The 14661-nt window shown below is 39.2% G+C and overlaps 1 protein-coding gene across 1 annotated transcript in view; it reads right to left on the reverse strand.

The window, feature by feature from the left end:
• The window catches only part of MYO3B (myosin IIIB), a 384379-nt gene that overhangs the window by 267497 nt on the left and 102221 nt on the right, over window positions 1-14661 (reverse strand). Inside the window, exon 8 of the mRNA XM_055307747.1 lies at window positions 5603-5668. Coding sequence (XP_055163722.1) covers window positions 5603-5668 — 66 coding nt within the window. The remainder of the gene's footprint in view (window positions 1-5602; window positions 5669-14661) is intronic.

Here is a 14661-nt window from a genome sequence, read left to right on the forward strand (position 1 = left end):
ATCTAGGATAACCCTATCTAAATGTCACCTGATATAATGTGCTACAAGCACTAACGTGAAACTATGGACATATGCTATATATCTGGTTTCTCACCAGATCCAAACCCAGCATTTGTTGGGAAATAAATAGAATATGCTTGCTTGCCTAGAATCTGGATTAGCCCCTTTACTATGCCTCTTGCTTCTTTGGGATGAGGCTAAAACCCTCAAGGCCAAAGTTCCTATGATAGCAGTATATTTCAGAGATATGTGGACACTGTACCATGTTTCAAACTTTAAATCACACTGAATCACTTCTTGGTTTACACCATGAAAAAGTCAGATTTTATTGGCTGAGTTTATAAGTAGGGTCTAAGTGAGATCAAATCGGGACCTTGGTATCTTTAGATAATCTATTTATTAGGTAATCTAAATTAGACACTTTTCAGGGAGACATAACCTTGAAACACACAGCTTTATTTGTTCATTTCACGAAAAGGAAAAAGAAAATCCCAATTTTTCAAAATGAGAAAGAAGTTGGGTTGCATTCATAAGTATATTGATCGATCTATGTTAAGAAGAGAGAGAAGAATTTAGGGGGTTTTAAATTAGAATTTTTTTAATTTTGTGCTTCTCCATGAGTTTTTTATTAATTCACTAATTCCCGGTAGCTCAAGAGATGCTAATTAATTCAAGAAGCCATAATAGCTAATCATTGGCTAAATAAATCTAAAATGGAAAGAGTCTGTCATTGGAGATACCACTGCTCATTTTAATTAAAATTACCAATTTGTGAAGTAATGTAAATCAAGGTTATTATATCCTTCCACTCCAGAAGTATTAACCCTTTGCATGGCCACCTGAGAATCTAACAAGATTAAAAAGCTAAGAATATTTGTGGAGCTTAATCAATCACGGAGTTAGGATATTTATCATTCCAAGTGTGTTGTTCATGGACATTATAAAATCACGTAGAATAAAACCACCTTGAAACAAAATGGGGGATGGTGAAGAGCTAAGAGTGGTTGCCTTGAAGGAAATACAATCAATATCAATATGAAGGAAGCGACCACCCTAAAATGATTACCTTTATAAACATTCAGGACTAGGTAAAAGCAAAAGTTCCAGCTCTGAGTTTCCATTTTTAAGGAATAAACTTATGCAAATGCCCATTAGTTTTAGCAGTTTTGTAGCTCACAATGATCTCACCTTGTTAACATGCAGTACAACTGCTTGTAGCCATTTGAATGTTATTTGGAGGGATAGGAGAGGCCGCCTCTTCATTACATGACTAAATGGCAAGGCTCACCCACAAAGTTCACGTTGGGAAACAGATACACCTGCATGCTTAGCTGCTCAAGCCAGCCAACCCAAGAAAGCAGTGTGTGTGTGAGAGACCATATAGTGTAAGTCATCACTAAATCCTAAACTGAGCAAGCCATGGTTCTCCTGGTAGATTTGCCCTTACTAAGAGAAATTCTTTTTTACTGTCTCTCTAATCAGCTCAGAGCCATTGATGACAAAGTCCTAAACCCATTTCCTAATAAAACCCTGAAAGTTTTAAAAGCAAAATGAAAAAGCATGGTTCACAGATACCTTTTACACAATGACTGGGAAAGTATTATAGCTTAGTCTAAAGACCTGAAATTAGTTTGAATTGAAAAAAAAGTGACATCCTTTAGGATAAAGATGAAATTGGCAAAGGAAAATTATTGTTATCTTGTCAAAAGGCTACTTCTGAATGGAGTCTTCTGACAAAACAGAAGTTTGGCTGAAACTTGAACCAGATAAACTTGTTATGCAAATAGCTTTAGCCATAGGGGAAAGGGCTGATAATGAAATCTCTATAAAGCCAACTACACATTACAAGGGTGACAAAAAACATCAGACAGGGTCCCAGTATACGGATAAAAAGCAATGTAGAATTTATGTGAGCATATCATGCTTAATTTATCATAACTAAGCTGTCAGGAGTCATGCTTTGACAAATACATAACTAACACATATAAATGAGTCAATTACCACTAACGACCAAAGGTTCAAAACCAAAATGCTGTTTCTTTTTTTAACCACAAAATGTTTACTAATAAGATTACAAAACTTCTTAAAACTCTCCTAGCATCTCCAAATTAAGAAGCCTAGAAACCTGAGAAAACACCAAGCCACCTCCTAGCATGCATGTCCCTCACCCCCTCCTACCTCATGCATATTCATATTCATTCTCTCTTTCACACACACATTCTCATTCTCTCTCTCTCTCTCTCTCTCTCTCTCTCTCTCACACACACACACACACACACACACACCCTGTCCCCAGTTTACACAACTATAATCAGTAGGCTAGAGCCAGGTCAATCCCTTTAGACCACCATAGCAATCAAGGAGAAGTCATACAGGTCTTTGGACCAAGAAAGATCAAAATTACTGAATCACCTCTGCTATGGTTTAACAGTCACATGGGGATAGGGTATGAAAAGTTTTAAAGCTGTTAAAGTATTTCTAACCCTGTTTATTCCTTAAAGAGAATCAGTTTATTTACCTTAATACAATGCACTGTTATTCAGTCTACAATGGGAATTGAAGCAATCATCTGAATAATTCAAGCTAAAGACACCTTTCCTGAAATTATCAGAAAATCTTCTTCCTCACCCCAGTCCCATCAATAATGAAAAGTTTATAATCCGGAGGCCTTAATCCTCTATCCTCTTCCCAATATGAGCAAGATAAGTATAAAAGCAAATCAAGGCTCTCTCTTTAAATAGACATTTCTAACCCAGTGAGTGTCATTGTTTGTATTTCATTAAAAATTTGAATAAAAAGAATGAAATAGTAAAGTCAAGTTTCACTTGGTAGGCAGTCTAGGGTATGCAAGCTCATCTATGAAACCAAAGGTTATTCTCTGGGAATAGTGGGCAGGTTTCTACCTAAAGATATAAAATATAATAATTAATCCCTAATCTTGAGACCCATATTCCTAAAAATCTTGTAAAAAAAGAACTCATGTTTGAGGAATCTAAGATGGTATGCAGAAAGCAGGATTGGGAGCTGAAGTCAGGAAAGAATGGTTAGGTTAGGTTCACTAATAAGACCCTTAAGGACAACTCATTAAACAAACAAAATTGATGACATTTTTCCATATCCTAAATTAGTAAAGCACACAATCATTTGATTTCTATTTACTTTCACTGGTTCATAAGAACCTTTTCAGATTCTCCCTCTCCTGTGGTTTCAACAAGATGCTTTTGCTTTGCCCCTGATAGTGTAGCATACTAAAGGCATTGTTTTTTGTGTTTTGTCTTCCATTCTAGTATTAAGACCCTCTAAGTCTAAAGCAAATCAGAATGAGTGCAGCTAGAGTTCTCAGTGTTAGGGAAAACATAAGCAGACTTAAATGGGCATATAATAGTATGTGCCATAAGGAAAAATCAATAGTAGGGAGGGATTTCTGTACTGTTTAACCCTGAAAGTCCCAACTCCATCATCAATTAAGTACCTTTATTCCCAAATCTATCTAAGCAATACTGTGTTTGGTTTAAGGACAAGTTCAAACCAAGAACACAGTTTAAATACACTCTTGAAAAAATATAGAGAAGATAAAATTTGGTGAGTCAAGTCACATTTTAGAAGCATCACAAGAGCCTGGTATAGGAAGGCATATTTGTGAATATATAATGGATTTTTCTAGGCCAACAGCTTCAAGAAGGTCAATCAAGGAAATCTATATGCAGTAATGGAATGAAAAGGAAACTCTTTAAATCCAGCCTTTGCTAACAAAATCACTGGAATCTATAGGCCCTGGATTTCTCTCCCTGGGGTATGTTCCCAGTCACCAGGCTATCTTTAGTTCTCCAGTTCTCTCTACCTCCCTCTGTGGCTCCCAAATCCCAGAAGTACCCCTTCCTCTGCTCCTATGTGAGCATCATCCCTCTTGCTCTGTTGTTCCTCTCACCATTGCCTGACATTGCCACCATGAGTTGTGACTGCTTCTACATTCTTCAGGCTTTGTAGAAACACCAGAGTGGGGACTACAGGGGTGATAAAAATACCCTGGCCTTGAACTTTATGGTCACATTTCAATACAGCTTTGCTTGGTAGGGTTCTTGGGAGTATTTACCACTCTTCTCTCCTGGGGAATATGGAACAAATCCAGGAGGAGCTGGATAAGCAAACAATTTCAGGGGCCTTGAACTGTGATGCATTTGAAACAAAAATTAAATATAGGTTCACAGCTCTTTCTACTAATCCTTGGGGTCAAGTATGTTTTGGAATTCAGAATTTTATCAAATTTTAGAGAAGTAAACCAGTACATTTACTGTATGTTATATAACATTCCCCAGCAGGATCTGGGGCAGCACACTATAATCAAACAGATTAATATAACTGAAGCAATTCACATGAATATTCACACTGAGTGAGATAAATAATGACTATAAATAGCTTCACTTCAGTTTAGGTCATGTGTTGCCACCAAATCAGTTCACATAAGGCCAGGCCTGTAGCTAAATGAGTCAAGTACAAAAAACTTTCATTTTTCAGAGCTCTTTGGATTCTAGAATCGTAGATAGGAATTACTGATCTGTATTATGAATGAGTAAGGAAGATGATCAAGGGACCCAGTTTCTTTCATTACCCTGCCTCTTTGCAGAAGCTAGTCTGCCCATAGGCATAAGTTAGAAAAATTTGTGTTGACCTTTCCCTACTTACTGTTTATTGGCTATTTTAGGCACTTCTTTTCTCCTCCCATGACCTCTGAACACCTTGTTTGATCTACTAGACAATGAACACATCTCTTCCCAGTCCCTGTGCCTGGATAGGCCTGTAACATCTGGTCTGGACTTCTCCCCCTAAAGTTCACCAGGCGCCTAGTTTGGGGCCACACAGTCCCCTCCAGCACACTGAGATCCTCTGCAGATCTAGGACCAGTGTGGTCCTCTACTAGGGGCCAGCCCAAAAGTTCATATTCCCAGAACTGAGTCACCATCCTGTTGGTGTTACTGTTGGCTCTCTCCTATCTTAGTCCCATTCTAGCTTGCCTAGCTCCCAGTAACATAGTTCCCATAGGATATACCACCCATCACTTGGGTTTTCATCTTGTTCTCCCTGCCTTGAGCCCTGGCTGGGGCTGTTCACCTTGGTGCCTCAGGCCTGAGATCCTACTCTGCCCCTCAACCATCTTGGGAACTGGAGATGTGTTCCGACCCCAAAGATCCTAGAGCAAAGCCCAACTTCTAAGCTATAAGACCCCTGTGAAAGGCTGCTACACTCTGTCTCTTCCCAGGGCCTAGTGTGGGCTCTCGTTTCAGACATTCAGTCTCCTCCCAAATTAAAAAGATCACTGGCAATAATTGCCCCAGGACAAGTAGATTTGATAAATGTGAATAGATTCTCAGATAAATGTGACCCAAATGACCAAGAGGACTGATTACAGTCAAAAGTCAAATAGAACTCCTTATTTTTCAAATCCTGCAGAGGCCTCTTCTATCATTTACTAGAACAAATTCTGTGTCATAACATGCTAAAAGGCATAACAACTTCTAGCACCAAGTAAATCCCATAGCTTGGATTTCCAATCACTATTCAAGGCCCTGCTGGATAAGCAATTTTTAGTGGAAGAAATACTCACCGTGAAATAAAGTGGTTGAATTCCTCACTCCATTCTTCTGGATGGAGTAAAGTAGGTGGAGGATTTCTGAAAAACAAAAGCAATTTTTTTCTTACCAAAAAAAAAAAAAAGTATTAAAAAAAAAGTGTTTAGTTAAAGGCAAAATATCAACTTGTCCTCGCTGATATTGTTCTAAATAGCTCTGATAAAATCCATTCTGTTTCTTCCCGGGTGGGAGTCATTCATTAGTGGTAAATTACAAGGTGCCAGCCCCTATTCATTTAGTCCTTCATTCTCATTGATTAAAGGCCTACTCTGTCCACGGTTTTCCGTAGGACCTATAAGAGTTACAGAGATCAGGAATATTCCTCAAGGAGCAGACACTAATGAGGGGTGAGGCAAGCATAGAACCACTAGAACTGAGAGCTGAGTATTATTAATTCCACAAGAAAGAAAGCTATAAACCTAGTGCTAGGGACTTTAGAGAAATTTTATAAGAATTTTCAGATCATTATGCTACCATGTGAATTAATTATGTGATGCATTTAAAGTACACTCATAGGGACGCCTGTGTGGCTCAGTGGTTGAGTGTCTGCCTTCAGCCCAGGGCGTGATCCTGGAGTCCCGGGATCAAGTCCCACATCAGGCTCCCTGCATGCAGCCTGCTTCTCCCTCTGCCTGTGTCTCTGCCTCTCTCTCTCTCTCTCTGTCTCTCATGAATAAATAAATAAACCCTTAAAAAAAAGTACACATAAATTCCTCAGTCAAATTTTTAATATTTCCTGCATGTCAACTTCTGCAACAGGCACTGGAGAAAGCAAAACACCTAAGACAATGTTCCAGGGTAGAGAGGGGTCCCTGGGTAGAGAGGGTGACAGACATCTAACATAGCTAAGTACTGGAGGTCCAAGAGAACTAGTGAGCTGCAGGAAAACTCTTGTAACCAGACCACTTCCTGGTGAAAAGGTAGACTAAGGGGAAGGTAAAGGTCCTGCATTTGACTGAATATTTACCCAAAGAGAGTACATTTAAAAACAGAACTGGTATTACTTTTAATTGGTAAAAGCTTTTTTCCTAGCCATAAATGGAAGTAAGGGTTCCTAGGCAAATGAATTTCAGCAAATAAAGCTACATTTCTGTATATTTGAGTTATGAGTGTAATCTTAAACACATCATGTGTTATCTTTGTTTTCACCTGGGTTCTAACTGCTTCCTAAACCCACAGATTGCTTAGCTTCAATAGGTAGAAGAATGGGAAGCAGCAAGGATGACAAATTTTAAAATGTATCAGATAATGTGATTGTAATTTGCCTCTCAATACTCATTCTCTTCTCTTTCTTTGAGTACAACTTTTATTCACTAACAGTGCTGCCATATAAAAACAACTTTTTCCAGAGTTTCTTGCAGCTAGATGTGTCCGTTTGACTGAGTTCTGGCCAATATGTATCTAAAATCGTTCAGTGGTGTTTCCAGGAGCCTTCATACAAGAGGGGAGACATGCCATCTTCCTTCTTCCCCTCTCTGCTCCCTCCTGGAATAAGAATGTGATGGCTGGAGCTTGAGCAGCCATTTTGAACATGAGATAAACTTGAAAATGAGAGCTATAAGCTGAGTATGGCAAAGAAGACCGATAGGAAACTGGATTCATGATGACACTGCAAAGCTCCCATACCAGCTCTAGACTGTTTCCCCTTAGTCTTCCTTAATAGGAGAAAGAGGTAAACTTTCATCCTTTTTAAGCCATTGGTATAATGCAATTAATCCTAAACAAGTCAATATTTCAGAGTATTATCCTATTACATGATAAGAACATAAGTTGGTAAGTGATACAGAAATATACACAAGAAGATATGTGGGAGCACAATTAAGGAACAACTTGCCCAATCTGGTGAGTCCCAGAAGACTTTATAAAGAAGATGAACTTGAGCTGACCCCTGAAGATTAGGATGGATTTTTCAAGACAGAGAAGGAAACGGAAGCAACAACAGGCTCAGAAAACAACATGTACCACATCACAGAAGTGTAAAAAAGTTTGGCTGTTCAAAGAACATGAGTAATTTTCTGAGGCTAGACTACATGATTCTTTCAGATCTGGAGAGAGAGCAGGAGGGAAAAACAGTGATGAGAGAAGTATATGATTTCTGTGTTCTGCATTAAGAACTTAATTATCCTTCGGATCTTCTGATTCAAAGACCCAAATGAAAATTCTCTGTGTGCCCAGCTAGAAAGAAAAAGCACCTTAAGGTTGCCCTTCGATTATTTTGGAGACTGCCTCTATCTCATTCATTTTATTAAATAATATTTGCCTTCATCTTTCCTTTGCATTTTTTTAAATAATAAAAGTACCATCACATAACTTTGGCTTCAGTGTTAATTTGGCTGATCTGTTATTACTGGCTCCAGCTATTTGAGGCCCCAGCTGTAGGCCTCAGTGTGGCATCTCTCAGGGAGATTATCCTTCATCATTTCCTAGAGCTCTTTCCAAAAATTGAACTTCCCATGCTTTTCTAACATTTTCCGCTCATTCTGTTCTCACTGAGGTCAGTTCCAGAGAGAAGAGCTGCTCAAAGCAATTTACTATCTAATAGACTTAATTCACCCCTAAAGCAGTTAACCATGACCAAGAAGTCATCTGTAGACAAAATAAACAGACTTGATTAAAACAACCCTAGTAGGCTCAACACTGGCCATCTGAGCATGAAAGTTCATCCCTCTGCTACAATTAAACAATGACCCAGCAAGGGTCCACTGGAGAAATGGATGGCAAGTGTCCACTCTTGTGTAGAGAACACTGCACTTTCCCGTTTTCAGTGTGGTTATCAGCAGGAACTACAGGCCAGAGTGATGGTTTATGAGCTGGCCTAAAACTCTGCAGCAGGGCATGGAGGAGGGAGCAAGGGATCACCAACCCCCACTGGCCTCACATGAACCTCACACAAGGAAACATCTTCTTTGAAGCTTGGCATCATACGAAGTTGGTTTCAGAGAAGCTTATTTGACCTTGTAGGTAGGTGCCCGGTTTTTCTTGGAGTTGATCCATCATACTTAGGTTCAGTAAACAGAGATCTTGTGAAAGATTATTATCTGTGTGCAATGAAAACTAAAAGGAATTTGAAGGCTTTATGGTACTTTGTTTCCACTGGCAATATAAATTCCAGTTCTCTCGCCATCCAGGAAGAGCACCAAATAAAAACGATGAAACCTTGTTGGCTGTCAACACTACAGATGCAAGATGGGCAACTCTGCCCTGAGAGTCTCTCTCCAAAACAAGATGAGATGCTTCATGTTCAGTGTGATGGGAGAGTCAGTGCATAGCTATGATTCAGAGACAAGCAGGCATCACTCATTTATGTATGGATGCCAAGAGCCTGCAGAATATATGAATGGTGAGTGGCTGGAAGGGCTGTGAATCTAAATAACCAGCTCTAATTTAGATAATGTTTATAAACATATATTTTGGTTTTACAAGAAAAAGGCAAAAAGCGAAAATAGTGTTCAATGTTTTGCAGCAAGCCATTACTGGGGCAGTGCAAAGCCCAAGCAGAAAAAGAGGCCCCACCAACCTCCCTCCCTGGGAACTACACTCAACTTCTCAGCATCAAGCTGCCATAGCCTTGAATTGTGTCTGTGAGCATTTCTACTTTATCTTGATTTATTTTGTGCATCTGTTAGCAATATGTGTCCTAAGGTATTAGAAAAACCTAAAAGAGGTTATCTTTTGGGGCTGGGAATGCTAAAAAATGTTTCTATAAATCAATGGCAATTGCTTCTTTGCTTTACATTATTCTGGCTCAAGAAAGGTTTCATAAGAATACTCTACTTTTGGGTAGCAGGGGAAACCTGTACTTGATCAGAGTTTTGCCTGCCTGGATTTTATTCCTGTAACTTGGACCCCAAATTCAATTTCTATTAAGATGATCTGTTGCGCACAGACACCATTAGAGCTACATGAGGCTAGGCTCAATGGGGCAATGTTAAAGAGAGTCCTGTACCTATTATATGCCTATTTTTGACCTGGATCCAGTAAATATAATGGAGATCAAGTTAACCTTCTCTTCTTCCCTCAAAGCCTAATAAACTGATTTTCTGAACAGCTGAACTGAATCCTTTGTAGTTCCTGAAATGGAGAAGCATCTGACTGACATGGGCACCTGGCCTCTGGATAGCCAATCCTAATTTAAACTGTTGGTGTATGCCACGGCATGATGTAAAATGATAATCTGGGTCAATCTGATTCTCTTTAGTTGCTTCCCCCACCTTGAACTAAACACACACACACACACACACCAAACAAAAGAATGAAGGAGTTTAGTAATGAGAGCTGAAGCTAAGAGATCCATGATGACAAGGCAGATGGGAGAGGCCAAAGAGCACAGTGTGCAAGCTTAAGTTTCAGGAAGCAGAAACTACAAGCAGGCAGAAAACCAGGGAATGCAGAGAAAATAGCTAGGTAGCAGAGAAAGGAAGAACTGAGTCACAAAGAAACTGAGACCCCACAGGCTATTCTTGAGTTCCTTCCGTGAGTGCTTCACTCTCTGGTGTACCCAGAATATCACTGGCTCCAGCATTCTGTTCTCTTCCCATTCTACACATTCCCCGAGGGCTCACTGTGTGTCAGCAGCTCCCTAATCTCTATCTCCTGCCTTGATTTCTCCTCTCCCTTTTGGCTAATACATCCAACTACTTACTACATGTTACCCCTTTTATTTCCCAGAGGCACCTTAAAGTCAGCATGTTCAAAACCAAACTTATCTTCTTCCCCTAAATCTGCACTCTACTTGGTTGTTGGAACCAGAAACTTGGGTTCTACCCTCTCCCGTAACCCCACATCCACCTGGAGAAAGCAGAATCATGGCTCCTCCGAAGTCTACATTCTAACGCCTAGAACCTCTGAACACTCTACTTCCCACTTTGCAAACATGGTGAAGGTTAAGGACGCGAGGGATTACTTTGAATTATCTGGATGGACTCCATTTAACCTCTAGTCCATTATTATTATTTTTAAGATTTATTTATTCATTTGAGTGGGGGGCAGAAGAAGAGGGAGATAGAGACTCTCCAGCAGACTCTCCGCTGAGCAAGGACCATGACACAGGGCTCAATCCCATGACACTAACACTACGACCTAAACTGAAATCAAGAGTCGGACACCCAACCAACCAAGCCACCCAGGTGCCCCTAATCTCTACTCCTTTAAAACAGCAAAGAGAGGCAGAAAGAAGAGGCAGGAGAGATTCAAAGTGTGAAAGGGACTCTACTCACCACTGCTGGCTTTGAAGGCAGGGGAAAGGGTGTCAGGTGTCAAAGAATGCATGGGCCTCTGAAAGATAGGAATGGGCCTCTGCTGATAGCCAGCAAAGAATTGGGGACCTTAATTCTAGAACTGCAAGGAACTGAATTCTGCTAAAAACAGGAATAAGGAAACCAATTTTCCCCTAAAGCCTCCAGAAAGAGTTGCAGCCCTGCCAACACTCTGATTTTAGCTGAGTGAGATCCATGTCAGATTTTTAACCTAGGAGATAACAAATTTGTGCTATGTTAAGCTGCTAAATTTGTGGTAATCTGTTATGACAGCAATAAAAAACTAATACATCAATTGAGACCAAGTCCTATCAATTCTACCCCCTAAATTCCTTTCTAATCACCTCATCCCTTCTTTCATGTCCTAGTTCAGTCACTTATCATCTCATACCCAAACTACTACAGTAGCCTCTTTATTTTTCTCCCTCCCTCTATCCTCATCTCCCTCTAATCCATCTTGCATTGGCAGCTAGAATTTCTTTGTAACATACAAATCTGATCTTGTTATTTTCTTGTTCAAAATTCTTCAGTAGATCCACACTGCCAGCATGATAAAAATCTCAACCCCTCTGCATGATATTATAAATGGCCTTGCCTGTCCATCTACCCAATCTCATCTCAAACCACTTCCCCCTTTCACCTGATGCTGCAGGAATGTATTATATAGTATTTGTAGGTCCTAAAGCGGGTCCTGTTATTTCATGCCTCAGGGTCTTTGCATCTGCTGTACCTTTCATTTAGAATGCTATCTTCAATTTGTCTACTTTGTATGTTCCAGCTCATGCTTCATGTGTATCCTTAGTACTCAGCACAGAAGCACTCCATAAATTTTTGCTCAATGAATGACTACATGAATGAATACACACACAAACATACATCTATTGTAAGTAAGCCAAGAAATGATGCCAGAGCAAAATATGACTTAGTCCCCAAAGCAGCATAAAATTAGACAAAGCAAAACAGCTCCTTTGGATGTGAACAAATTCTAACTAAATTATTCACACAAGCAGGGTTTGAGGGACAAAGGAGTCCCCTTTGGTGGTGACACCAGTTGGATTTGACAATATAAGCCTCATCTCTATTCTTTTGAAGCCCAAACATCCCCAGATCCCTGAACATATCTGACCAAAAAGAGGAAATAAATCATGATTAAAATCTCATCACAGACATTATCTGATGTTAGGACCATTATACACATATGCATGGTGCGTTGGAGATAGAAAGAGATCAATACTAATAACTACCACATATTGAGTGCTAACTACCACCAAGCTCCTTGCCAAAGAATCCTATGAAATAGAAACTATTACTCCAGTTTCACAGGTGGGGAAAATGCAGCTTACAAGAAGAAATTTTCTTTAAAACATCTAACAAAATGCAGAAGCATCAGGTTTTAAACAAGTATTTCTATCTCAATATCCATACTCCTGTTTTCTATATTTTATCTCATGCAGAGTCCATTACATTGGAAGATGAATTAAGAGAATATATATGCAAAAAATGACAGAAAAAATAATTAGCAAGTAACACCTCTGGAAGGTGCAAAATGAAGTCCTCAACCCTAAGGCACACTCACCAAAGAGATGCTGAGTAAAAAATTTCTCAGTGAGGCTGAGTTAATTAAGAAAAGCTTCCTGGAAGTTGTGAATTTTAAGGCAGGTCCTAAACAGGGTACATACACCAGTTGGTGAGGGGAGAAGGGTTTTAAGGAAAGAGAGGGAGTATAGAGAGGAAGACATAAAACATTAGTATAATAACTAATAAATCATTAATATGTGGTTCAATAAACTCTTGGCAGTGTATTCAAATGGTATTCTATTTATTTACTCATAAAAGTAATAAAGTAAGATGCTGAGCACAATTAATTGCTCTGAGCGTATTAACCACAGCAGCAGAGCTGCCATCCTGATCTACAATTGGTAGATTCACTTATGAGATTGAATGGTTACGTATGTGTCTGTGTCTCATCCCTAAGTATCACCACCTAGCCCTAGCCAAAGTTGTTTTTCTCCCTAAGTCACATCTTAATTGTTCAAAATCAATTAGTTAAAATTATTTTCTATCTATTAGTAATACATGACTCCATCTTAATGTAGAAAATTCCTCAATGCAAGGACATAGTGTTAGGGCAGAAGACCTTCCTCTGTCCTGTGGTCCTTCTAGCTGGACTTAGAATCAAATTGACATGAGACAGATTAATAGGGGGAAAGTCAAATTTAATAGTATATTTATGGGGAATCCACACAGACATGGAATCCTAATGAGGCAACGTGAAGCTTATAGGAGCTAAGAAGAGGGGTAGGAGCCTGAAAACACAAAGGGAAAAAAGACCATTAGCAGGGAGGTGAAAGGAAATGTTTGGAAAAACAAACGTTTGCCCCATTATGCAGACCATTTCTTAGGTAAGGGAGAGTCTCAGTTCTCAGCTCTCTTCCTGATACTGCTCTTTTTTTCCAGTGTAAATTGAGGCATGTAAGGGAGAGGCAGAAAGCTTTTCCTGCATCTACTGGGGTTTGATCACTTTTAACTCAAAATAATCTTTATGCCAAAGTGGCACGTTCTGGGGCATCTCCTTCTACACTCATTCAGTAGAAAGCAAAAAGCAAAATACCTCTTCACTACCACCCCCAATCTCAGGCTCTTGCCCATATCAGTGTGGCTTGTATTCTTTCAGACCTTTTTATATGTACTTTTAATATTTTCTATAAATATATATAGACTGTTTTGCTATGCTTTAAGTATATAATAGATACAATATAAATTTTATAATACTCTTACATTGGGGACAGTAGAAATGGGATTAAATGTTACGCATAAGTGTTCTGATACTTAGATTTTACATTCAAGAACATGGTTTAAAGATCATCTCATGCTGGGCAGCCCTGGTGGCATAGCAGTTTAATGCAGCCTGGGGTGTGATCCTGCAGACCCGGGATAGAGTCCCATGTCAGGCTTCCTGTATGGAGCCTGCTTCTCCCTCTGCCTGGGTCTCTGTCTCTATGAATAAATAAAATCTTAAAAAAAAAAAAAGAAAGAAAAGAAAAAGATCATCTCATGCCAACTTGATACGTAAATAGCATTCCACAATGTGGGCAATACTACAGTTTATCCATTCAGTCATTGATATTCAGGCTGTTTCTATATTTTTCACTATTAAAATGAAGGCTGAAATGGTTTACACATGCCATATGTTATGTGTGATTTCTAACTTTTAGAAGTTGGAAACCTTTTAAAAGGTTTCTTAGGTAGTGAACACTGAACATTTCGGAACCTGTTACATAACTTAAATGCAGAGAGTAGGCACTGACTCATCTTCTCTAGGTGGCCCAGTAAGAAATTCCAAGGCAGAGGAGGAAATGACCATGAAAAGGCCTGGTAGGATTGTGAAGAGTGCCCCTAAATCACCACTCCATAGCATACACTGTGAATGGGAAATCTGAACTGTTTTAATTCCACCAGTACCAAGCTTTGAACCCTGTTGCTGGATTCCCTTCTGCCACTTACAAGAATCTGCTACCTGGTTTGAACAGTGAGTATCTCTGGGTAATTACCTTGACATATGGGGCATAGACCAAGATTTATTCAAAATATACATATAATATAAATCTGCTAAAGAGGAATCATTTGAAAAAATTAAATAGTTGAAGATATTTCTTTAAAGTCAGAAAATAGATGTTATGAAAAGGACACAGAAATTGGAATCACAATGCTATACACTGCACTCTCCATAAATGTGAAAGACAGTTCCAGGTTGGAAAAGACATCCATGCTAAGTGCTT

This window comes from Nyctereutes procyonoides, unplaced genomic scaffold, assembly GCF_905146905.1.
Source record: "Nyctereutes procyonoides isolate TBG_1078 unplaced genomic scaffold, NYPRO_anot_genome, whole genome shotgun sequence".
NCBI classification, from domain to species: Eukaryota; Metazoa; Chordata; class Mammalia; order Carnivora; family Canidae; genus Nyctereutes; species Nyctereutes procyonoides.